Source organism: Gigantopelta aegis, chromosome 10 (assembly GCF_016097555.1).
Source record: "Gigantopelta aegis isolate Gae_Host chromosome 10, Gae_host_genome, whole genome shotgun sequence".
Lineage (NCBI taxonomy): Eukaryota > Metazoa > Mollusca > Gastropoda > Neomphalida > Peltospiridae > Gigantopelta > Gigantopelta aegis.
In genome coordinates, this window is record NC_054708.1 from 17,510,468 (window position 1) to 17,522,748 (window position 12,281).

Genomic DNA, 12,281 nt, shown 5'->3' on the forward strand with positions numbered 1-12,281 from the left:
TATAAAAAGTGTTGGGTTTTTTAATTATTATTGTTTTTTTAAATTACCTTTTTGTGCTCCCAGCAAAGATCCTCTGTTACAGTATCCTGGTTCTTTTTTTTTTACTACCACAATACTTATTTCAGGGGCAGATCCAGGAAAAATACTCTCTGTTTTTTGTGGGGATTTTTTTTTTTTTTTTTTTTTTTGGGGGGGGGGGGGGGAGACTAACAGTAAAAGCTAGGGCACATAGACCAGCTTGTCAAAAGGGTATGATATCCTATTAGAAAAAATGGGACACTTGAATATTTAGGGGCAGGGAAGGGGTTTCCCTTGAATCCACCTCTGTATTTTAGGCTGCTAGGCTTCCATGCATAATATACTAGTATTTAATATATGGTTGATCAAAAACATTTGATTCTGAATAAATGTAATAAATATGACCCTGTTCATAAGGCACCTGCAATTCCAATTTAAGGGACACGTCCATCCCTGAAAATATTTAAATGCCTATTTTCCCCCAATGAGATGCCCTTTTGGTGAATTGGTTCATGTGCCCTTCTGTTAGCAAAAATTATTTCCTGGATCCACTTTTCCATTGACAAAAGGTCAGGTCATAGGGTTTTAAGTGCACATTCAGAACAAACTGTTGTAGGGCACGCCTGTCCATGACAGGAAAAGTGTGTGTGGGGGAAGGGGGGGGAGGAGGGACCGCCTGCACTGGCAGTTGCAAGGGAGCACCAGCAGCCCGACTAAGTCGGTAGCAGGGGGTTGACAAAAGTGTGCAGTAAATCTTTATAACCACACATTTTTAAGCCCCACCTCTCAACTGCCCAAACATCGTATCACGTCACGCAACGTCACTTAGGGGCGTGGTACAAATCAGTTACCAGGGCCCCATTCCACGAAGCGATCTTAGCCCTAAGATTACCTTAAGTGCATAACTACCCTATGCACTTAAGTTGATCTTAGGGCTAAGATCGCTTCGTGGAACGGGGCCCCAGTAGCCTAATTCAGAAAGGTCTCTTAGGCTCTGTTAGACAACAAAGCATCCTCTTTGTGAGTCGTTTAGCATTGCACTGCGAGATCGCAAAGTTGAAAGACTTTAGTGAATTAGGCCCCAGATCACTTACTCCTGGTATGCATGGTCATTTGCACCCGTTTGATGTTTTGACTGACAGCAGACAGACCTTTGTGCCAACCATAACCACGCATACCAATATCATATTTACGTGGTAACGTTAACATGTACGTAGCGCATTCTTGCTTAGTTCACTGGAATTTCCTTGAGATGACGTAATCAATAAAATCCCAAAAAGTATTGACAGTTCAGATACATGATAATGGAATGCATTCTTTTTCTTTTTCTCAGGGTTACAGCAACCGTAAATGCTAACACCATGCTGTCATCCATAGGTACATCCCCCACCAGATTACTGTTGCCAGGGGAGGGGGGAGTATCTGTTCTGTTATCCCTCTCCAGTTTGTTCAATTTCCCTGCACGTGACACCGATTTGTTTTGAGGTGTCTATACTGTAAACAAATTTAGTGGCATTTCTGTTTTGTTTAGCGACACCATCAGAGCACATTGATTAATTAAAGCTCGGCTATTGGGATGTCAAACATTTGGTAATTATGACAAATAGTTTTCAGAGGAAATCCGCTATATATTTTTTCATTAGTAGCCAGATATATTTTATATGCACTTTCCCCACAGACAGGACAACACATACCATGGTCTTTGATATACCAGCTTTGGGGCAATGATGGATATGGGGAAAACCCAATCAGAGAAGGAGTCCACCGAGGAGGTTCGATCCTCCGACCCATGCACCTGACGCAAGGGTACTGGCTACCGAATGAGCTATAGTCCGTCCCACAGGGAACGCTTTTTTTCATGCTATGAAATTTAATATGAAATCACAATATGATGATATACTAGAATGTCAAAATAGTTCTAATTGGCTTTACAATGTTATTACTAGGTTTTAGAGATGTTTGGTGTAATCAGCATGTCAATAGTACTGAAATATACTCTTCAAAAAAAGAAACGCATAACTGGTATATGTTATGATTGGATTGCAAATTTATAGCATCATATCTTTGCTCAATACCAGAGCAGTAAAATTGAAACTTGTTAAACATGATTAGATCATCACTTGGAATGAAATCGTCTATCAAATCAACATGATTAGGCCATCGTATCAAGGTCACGGTCATGGATACTAATATCGAGTATAAACAGCAATGACGCCTTGGCACCTCCTACGCATGGAATCAAATAATGCTTGAAGCACAGGCTGGGGAATTGTAGCCCATGTTTGTTGCAAAGCCTGGAGCAGCTGGGGTAGCGTTTGTGGCGCAGGGTTACGTTGCCGTAAACGTCGATCTAGTTCATCCCACAGGTGCTCGATGGGGTTAAGATCAGGTGATCTTGAAGGCCATGGCATCACTCCGACATTGTGTTGATTCAGGAAGTCTGTTGTTATACGTGCGCTATGTGGTCGTGCATTGTCGTGCTGGAAGATGACATTTTCTGCGTTGAAAGGTATGGCGTGACGCTGGAGAATTTCGTTGCAGTAACGTTGGGCTGTTAGATGACCTGGGACATGTACAAGGTCTGTTCTGCCAGTGTAAGTGATGGCCGCCCATACCATAACACTCCCCCCTCCATATCTGTCCACCTGCCGCACACAATTATTGGCATAACGCTCGTTACGTCGTCGGTAAACTCTAGCTCTGCCGTCGGCGCGTTGAAGCAAAAAACGCGACTCGTCGCTGCAAGCCACTCTTCGCCACTGCTGTCGACGCCATATCAGACAACGTCTGCACCATGTAAGCCGTAGACGCCTATGTTGCGCGGTTAAAATTATCCGTCTAGCTGATCTTCTAGCTCGGATACTGGCTTCACGTAAACGGTTTCTTACGGTCTGGTCCGAAATTCTTCGCATCCCAGGTATGGCAGAAGTTGATGATGAAGCAGTTAGGAATCTGTCACGTAAATGTCGTAGACGTATGTATCTGTCTTGCGCCGGTGTGGTAACTCTGGGACGACCGGATCTGGGGCGGTCACGTGACACTCCAGTTTGCTGATAACGGTGCCAAAGCCTAGATATTGTACTCTGAGATGTGTTGAAAAGACGTGCAACTGTTGATTGCGATTCCCCAGCTTCCATCCGGCCAATTGCGTTGTTACGTTGTGGTTCTGTCAGCCTGGGCATAATTTCAACGTTACGTAGCGACACTATCGATAATGCGTGTGTGAATGTAACTCAATTTTCTGTCAAGGGGTAGTGCACGTGCTGTACGTGCATGATTTGTAAGTGATAAATGTGAGCTCTGCAACCATTATTATGGATATTGTGAAAAACATATTTGCACGTGCTGACGTCAAATCATGCGTTTTGTCAGCTTCAGAATTGCATGATATCATATCCACTAGCTATAGAATAAGATAATACTAAAACATTCACTATTGTGTTATTTCAAAATTAATGTTATGAAAAATATGCTCTATGCGTTTCTTTTTTTGAAGAGTATATTTTTTTTAAAATGTACAAATCAGGCCCGTAGCAGGATTTTGAGGGGGGGGGGGGGGGGGGGGTCGTTTAGGCTTATGGTGAGGCTCACACGAGGGCGCGAAGCGCCAGAGTTGCTTAGGGAGTTCCGAGGGCATATTGAAAAAAAAGTCACCGGTAGGAGGGAGGGGGTCGACCGACCCCCCCCCCCCCCCCCCCCCCCCATCCCCCCCCCCCATTGGATATGGGCCTGAATATACGTTTAACTGATAACTTTATTCAAGAGAGAGAGACACTATGCTAGAAAACTCTCCTATGTGCAGGCCATCGGATTTCACGGTAACGATCGTTACCGGTTGTGTGTCGGCAAAACCACGGAACCGAAATTTCGTTTCCCATGATTATTATGTCGATTAAAAAAATATATATATTTATCTATATGTAATAAATTATACAAATAATAATGTTTCTCATATAAAACTACTGGAGATAGTTTTCAACACAATCACGACACCCGATTCGGATTTTTGTGTTCGCCATACCTCTCAGTGTTTGAGTAAACCCGAATCAGAGTTCAACACCGCGCTCAAATCAAACCCGACCAGAAATTGTAATATTGACATCATGACATCTACTTCAAAGAACACGGGTCCATTCCCGTTTCGATGACGTAGGTAATAATAGGTATACGCCTACATTGTACCCGAGTACGCATATATATAAATAATTGATCCATATGTACATTGCACATTTGAACCAAAATCACTGGCGCTAATTATTTGTAGTGTCGCTGTTAAATTTAGGGACCTAAAATAGGATTTTAATTCAAATATTATTTGATAAAAATAATTAACTTTTTATTACTGTCACTGAAGTCGACAAATTTATTGCCGATGTCACGCACGCACTTGAGTACTGAAGGTGACAATCGAATAAGCTCCACTATTTCCTGTCTTTTCATTAAGGGCGGAAATGACGTAAATTGTTATATTTATGTAGCTGTCAGTCAGAATAGCATGCGTATGTAATGTGGAGGGGAGGGTAAGGGGCGCGACTGCGTCGAAAATATTGAGTTTGAAAATGTGTCTCTTTTCACGGGTTTGTGCGTTGGATAGCATGGGCGGACTCAACTTTCAGCCCAGAACTGGCCGTAATGCAAACAGTCAGTTGGCTGGATTGGAACCTTTATTTGATGTAAAAAAAAAAAAAAACCCGTCAGTTGTATTGGCTGGATTGTAGCCCGAGTACTCTGACTGTAAGAGAGCTAGACGGACGTTTGGACATAAACACGCTCTCATTACAGTCAGAGACCAACCTATGTCTTTTTTTTGGCAATTCCTGACTACCAAACGGTAGGCAACGAGTCCCGCTCTAATACCACAACAATCCTATGTTTGACGTCAAATACCTTTACATCAATCATTTTCGAGTTAAGTGATACAAAAAAATCCACATATTAATCACTAATACACTTACTACAGAAAGAAACCCGACAGCACCCACATTCAACTACGCTTCGTGACACTCCGTCGCAACAATTGCAAAGCTCGGCGATCTATTTCGAGACTGGGCGATTCCGCCTTGTGCAGCAGTTACAGGGGCCGTCTCATATCAAGCGAAGTTACAACATGGAAGAGTTGGCCAATGCCGTTTTGGATGAATTTGGATTTCATTACGTCATTAAACCAAAACAATTACACATTATTGATTCCATTTTGAATTTGAAGGATACATTTGGGGTGTTATCGACAGGATACGGCAAAAGTATGTGCTACGTACTGCCTCCTCTTATGAGATGACCCCTGTAACTGCTGCACAAGGCGGAATCGCCCAGTCTCGAAATAGATCGCCGAGCTTTGCAATTGTTGAAACGGAGTGTCACGAAGCGTAGCTGAATGTGGGTGCTGTCGGGTTTCTTTCTGTAGTAAGTGTATTAGTGATTAATATGCGGATTTTTTTGTATCACTTAACTCGAAAATGATTGATGTAAACGTATTTGACGTCAAACATAGGATTGTTGTGGTATTAGAGCGGGACTCGTTGCCTACCGTTTGGTAGTCAGGAATTGCCAAAAAAAGACATAGGTTGGTCTCTGACTGTAATGAGAGCGTGTTTATGTCCAAATGTCCGTCTAGCTCTCTTACAGTCAGAGTACTCGGGCTAGCTGGATTGGAACCTTTATTTGATGTAAAAAAAAAAAAAAAAAAACCCAGTCAGTTGACTGGATTGGAACCTTTATTTGATGTAAAACAACAGTCAGTTGGCTGGATTGGAACCTTTATTTGTTGTCATTTAAAATAATAAGTCAGTTTGCAAGATTCGAACATATTACCCAACCTGCATAGCATTTTGACAATCCATTACATTATGGTATAAGAAATGGGTTCCCATAACTTGTTTTCATGGAACCTAAAAACAGCTTCCGATGGGTTCCCATGACCTCAGGGCACGGAACCCAAAAAGTGTTTCCCCATGAAATTTGAAATCCTAAAGCTTGTAAATGTAATATATATATAAGCATTTAATAGATACGTTTTGCTTGCTACCTTAGAATATCATCGCCAGATTATCATAATACTCTCACAACAAAATTTTGTGTTTTTTCTCACCAGTTGTTTCTTCAACAAGGTAGATATTACGGTATTGAAAGGTCGCATCGAAAATGTCAATTATTGTCTATACAAAACTGAAAAAAATTATGTAATATTGGTAAATATCTTTAAAATGCATTATGTTTTCGTTCTCAACATATTTAATTGTCCATCCTCCATATATGCACCACTTGTCAAATGTTATTGATTTGTATATAAAATGTATGCCTATGCGCCGGAAGGCTTAAAGCTAATAACCTATACTACTACTAGTTATTTATTTCTGAGCAGATTGTTTTTTAAATTGCACATAAATAGGTTTTTTGTTTTGTTTTGTGGTTGGGTTTTTTCAAAACATTTTTACTTTATTTCTTACGTCAAACCGAACTGAAATTATTATTTTTAAAAATCATAATAATAATAATAAAAATTGTCGGATGGCACGGACTACAGATCCTGCTCCCAAACGGAAACAGTCCACACGCATACACCCACATAAAGACTTGGTTAGCTCATTATTCAATATAGCCGGATATTTTACCGTTGTATTTGATTTATGCCTAATATACCAATATGTATATTTTATTACATATAATTATATATTAATGCCGTCTAGAGCTGCAATTGACAGCAACTGTAATAATACGGTTACTAGTTTTGAATAATTATCGAGGGAAATAATCACCTAAGAAATGATACGATACTGGAAGCAGACCTAATTTTAAAAGAGTGATAACTGATATTTTAATTCGTTCTTCCTGGTTCACATTTTATCGATGGTTGCACCGATTAAGAAATAACCAACTTGGGAATCATTGATGTTTCTTTTTCAAACGAGACGACTGCAATATGACGAAATACGACGAACGACACGGGGGGGGGGGGGGGGGGGGGGGGGAGCGTGTGTTTGTTGTCGCGTTCGTTGGGTGCATTTTCGTTTACAGTGCGTCGACCTAATAATAATAATAATAAAAATTTCCGTTTCGCATGAGATCGGCAATCTAAGTTTGAAATGACCACACCATACGAGTGCCTCGTACGAGCTTACAGTCACGACTACAGCCGATTCTGGCGAGATAACATTACGATTCCATTGGTTGCTATGCAATCGCCGATTGTCGTAGTCGGCAGTCGTATCGTGTGGCATCGTCTTTAGAATTATGAGACTGATTGTTCGCCATATAGGCTATGAGCAGTCCGAATGTGATCAAACGACGCGAACGAAAATAACTGCCACTATCTCCAGTTGGTTTTGTTTTTATCACACAATTAGGCTAATGTGTTTACTTTTACAACTAAAAGGCTATTTAAATGTACATATCATTATCGACTTAATGTGCTCCACGGCAAAACAAACATATTACTTATCACCACTAATCAATTTATCATAAACATATTGCTATTTCCGAATTACCTGTGAATACATTTGGTTTCAACATAGAATAGTCGGTTTCGGATCGATCCTCGTCGGTGGGCCCATTTGGGCTATTTCTCGTTCCAACCAGTGCACCACGACTGGTATATCAAAGGCCGTGGTATGTGTTATCCTGTCTGTAGGATCGAGCATATAAAAGATCCCTTGCTGCTAATGAAAAAAGGTAGCGGGTTTCCTCTCTTAGACTATATGTCAAAATTACCAAATGTTTGATATCCAATAGCCGTTGATTAATAAATCAATGTGCTCTAGTGGTGTCGTTAAACAAAACAAACTTCTTCTTTTGTTTCAACATAGAATAATACTTCAGTTGTGGATGCACAAGTATTCCACACTGGAAGTACACTATGAAAGAAGACACTTACCGACAATATATTAAGGCGCCGCCACACGATACGAGTGCCTTGTACGAGAATATCCGATTGGAAGAAAATGTTTTAACGACGCACCCAACACATTTTATTTACGGTTATATGGCGTCAGACATCTGGTTAAGGACCACACAGATACTGAGAGAGGAAACCCGCTGTCGCCACTTCATGGGCTACTCTTTTCGATTAGCAGCAAGGGATCTTTTATATGCACCATCCCACAGACAGGGTAGTACATACCACGGCCTTTGATGTACCAGTCGTGGTGCACTGGCTGGAACGAGAAATAGCCCAATGGGTCCACCGACGGCGATCGATCCTAGACCGACCGCGCGCTTCAGCACTGGGCTACGTCCCGCCCCAGAATATCCGATTGTGACAAGACAGACTACGATATTATCAGCTGTTCTCGTATGGCGGCACCTTTACATCTCTACAAAGGAAAATAAAACGCCCATAAATTCATTATATGCATCGTCATACATTGAATTTTTAGGTAATTTCGAAACTGGATGTTTATCTTAGTATACAATTATGAAAGGCACATGCTGGCACCCGACGCCTTTCTGTTAAAATGCAATAAGGCGTCCACATTCAATAACTGATCCGTTTTATCTCAAACGGTGTTAAAACGGTTCATTTTGGGGGTTTCGGATAAAACGTTATAACAGCTTTGTAGTGGAAACAGCCAAAACGTTTCTTAAAGTTGTTAAAACGTTTTCAAAACGGTTCTAAATCTCTTTCGAAAGCTAGTGGGAAGACAGCTTCAGTGTTTTGAAATGTTCCATTAATACAATGGTCGATTGAACTACGGTTTGAACGAGAGCCCATGGCTACACATCAGTTTTAGATTACTTTGATGGCTTCACGAACAGTCTAGACGCAGATTAATGTTAAACAGCTTGTCACCCACTCTCGGAAACCATTTATGTCTTAAAGCCGCAAATCTCGAGTACATTTTTATTATTTAAGTCTATAGTGTAGATTGTTCATATTAAGTTTCTTATATTACCGTCGCTTGCCATTCTCAATAGCCTTTGACCATAGTCGCTAACCTACGTCACATAAAATATATTTTATTCTCCGTTTTAAAGAGAGACTATTCCTGATGTTTCTGCCACTGTAACATCAATTCCGATCAACAGAGCCTTTTCAATGACTAAAATAAGATTTTAAATAAATGTTCTATTTTAGAATACCACTGTCTGGCTTCAAACGCGATCTTCTGACATGCTTTTGGACACTTCTCTGCTGTTTATATATAGAACGTCAAACAAGGTAAACTTTGGCTTCAAACGCGATCTTCAGACATGCTTTTGGACACTTCTCTGCTGTTTATATATAGAACGTCAAACAAGGTAAACTTTGGCTTCAAACGCGATCTTCAGACATGCTTTTGGACACTTCTCTGCCGTTTATATATAGAACATCAAACAAGGTAACCTCTGTGATTACAATTGGTGGGCACATCCCCGCCCCCCATAAAAAAACCCAACGTTTTGAGGATTATACAGAAAGTCTCACCCATGTAAGGTTTAGTCCCAGAGAGAGACGTCGCTAGTGAGTCGTTTGGCAACTCCGTTGCTATATTAAAATCTGTAATATGAACATGCCCTGAAAAACAAAACAAACAAAAAGAAGAATTGAAACAGTCGTTAAGAAAACAAAACAAGATACAAACACGCTGTGTATCCTATTCGTACACCCGGTGCACGTGGTCGTTGGAAAGCCAATTTAAAATGTCCCAAAATTTAATGCCTTCCATGGGGGTATGCCCCCATAACACAACCCCACGGGTTGCATTAGAGATGAATATGAACATCTTCAATGCAGGCTTCGTCGTTTAAGGGGAGCTGTCACTCTGGCTCCCCATTAAACCCCAGCGACTTATTAAAAAGTAATTTGTAGCAGCCTTAGCATGTAAATTAATAATAATAATGATAATAATACTCCCAAAGGATTAAATATCAATCCTCAATATGTTAATATCTTTAATGTTTCACCATACCGGTAATCTAACTTAGGAGAGCAATTAATTACTCCTATAAATTGTTTTATTTTATTTTTTATTGATTTCACGGTGAGGCCTACAAAGCCTAAAATATCTGAGGTTATAACCTTCACGACTGATGTGCATTATAAGCACAGTTAACGAAGCAAAAATATACACATGTAAAAAATGATGTATCAATACTTCTTTCTGAAGTCTTAACCAGTTACAATAGTTTTTAAGAAAGAAAGAAATGTTTTATTTAACGACGCACTCAACACATTTTACGGTTATATGGCGTCAGACATATGGTTAAGGACCATACAGATTTTGAGAGGAACCCCACTGTCGCCACTACATGGGCTACTCTTCCGATTAGCAGCAAGGGATCTTTTATTTGCGCTTCCCACAGGCAGGATAGCACAAACCATGGCCTTTGTTGAACCAGTTATGGATCACTGGTCGGTGCAAGTGGTTTACACCTACCCATTGGGCCTTGCGGAGCACTCACTCAGGGTTTGGAGTCGGTATCTGGATTAAAAATCCCATGCCTCGACTGGGATCCGAACCCAGTACCTACCAGCCTGTAGACCGATGGCCTGCTACCACGCCACCGAGGCCGGTATAGTCTTTAAGAGACATACGATCTAGTAACGGTTATACCATGTAAACAATATCGGGTCTTGCTGAGGAAGATAAACACGTCGGTCTCATTTGGTTCATTGATGGTTTACTGCCTAGCAACACCGAGTACTGTGACCAATAGCATTACTATACGACTGGTAAATATTGAAGGTCCAACCCCTGCAATTGCCCACAGCAATCGGCAGTGCCGTGGAGATTGCCGTTGCGTTTTTAATTCTCTATGGCACTTTTTTACTATGGTCTATATTCTTTCTCTTTTTTGTTCTATGGCAAACATGCGGTAAACAATTTTTTTTAATTGCAGTGGCTGAGGCTGTGGTGTGTTCTATGTTGACTGCTGGGAAATATTCGGATACAAATCATCCCTACAAGTCACATCGAAATAGCGCACCTTTAGTGGGTCTGCCGTTTATTTCAATCAATAGTTTCTACCTTACGATATATTTATTTCTAATTCTACCTTACAAGATATTTCTTTCTAATCTATTTTGGAAAATGTTAAGCAACTAAAACGTATTAAATGATAATCTTACCTTCCTCGTCCAATAATATATTGTCTGGTTTAATATCTCTGAAAGAAAAAACGACCAGAAAGTAGATAAATGATATAAAAATACATCAATAGCAATGAAAATACCCGTGTAATCAATGCAGCGTGTCATATATCAAGTTATTAAAGTTGCTCATCGACAGGGTCATAATTTTATTACGACTCTTTCTGCGTGGCCTAGCCATTTAACAATTTGGGTTAACGGACAACAGTCAAAACCCACCATAATTATTTTTTATGTGGATTTGGTCAGAGGTAGGGTATTACTGTTGACACACGTTATTAGTACATCTATATATATTAGATATTAGTGAATTCATTTCAAGGGTTGCTCTTGTACGTCTGTGTAAAACAATTGCGTTCAGCGACAAGCGCTACACTAACGTCCGCGAACGCTTTGACATGACTGGTTCCCACAGTTTGTTGCAAGATGAAGTTAGACGTGAGTTCATGCTCTCTTGAGTTACCCCCCCCCCCCACACACACACACACACACACACCACATACACACCTGGGGGGGGGGGGGGGCTCATCGCAAGTTATGGAGTACCGCGTGGCTTACACCGGGTCACGGGCAACTGCCAGGGGCGGCACGGGGGGGGGGGGGGGCAACACCGGTGGCTACACCGCCAGCAGCGGCTCCTTCTGCGTCGCCGCAGTGTGTTGTTTCACGAAAGAAGAGGACAGAAGAGGCACCTGCCCTGACTAGCACAGCTTCTACTTCTAAGACGGCCCAAGAAGCGGAGCTCGACACAGCTATCTGTGAACTCCGTATCGGCGGTCCACTCCACCTGCACCTACCGCGGCGTTCCGGACTTTGTCGCCAATTTTACCGGTGACACCAGGAGGGACGCAGGGCCGTCAAGGTGCCTTTGGGAAGCGAAAAGCGGAAGCGTCGCCGGCGGCCACTACCATCAGGACACTGCCGAAACAGCCACGGCCACCACCCGCAGATACCACGGAGACCCGGACTCTGCATGGGAAGCTTAGTCGACGCTACGCTAACTGCAACATCTTGGATGTCACCAACACCAAGAAGCTGCTCACCGTTCCAAGATGTAGGGACTTTGAGGACATGCCAAACGGAGAGGGGGAGTTTGAGATGGACCCAGTGACTTTCAAGGACAGGCGCCAAGCTGTGTGTGTGATATACCATCAGGACAACTGCTACAAACATATCTATACATCGCCTGATGAAGAAA

At 41.5% G+C, this 12,281-nt stretch overlaps 1 protein-coding gene across 1 annotated transcript in view; it reads right to left on the reverse strand.

Annotated features, from left to right (window-relative positions):
- Window positions 1-12,281, reverse strand: part of LOC121384116 (serine/threonine-protein kinase 32A-like) — a 122,270-nt gene that overhangs the window by 12,317 nt on the left and 97,672 nt on the right. The window contains exons 4-5 of the mRNA XM_041514356.1: window positions 11,063-11,100; window positions 9,419-9,508 (exon numbers count right to left, since the gene is read on the reverse strand). Of these exons, the coding sequence (XP_041370290.1) occupies window positions 9,419-9,508; window positions 11,063-11,100 (128 nt within the window). The remainder of the gene's footprint in view (window positions 1-9,418; window positions 9,509-11,062; window positions 11,101-12,281) is intronic.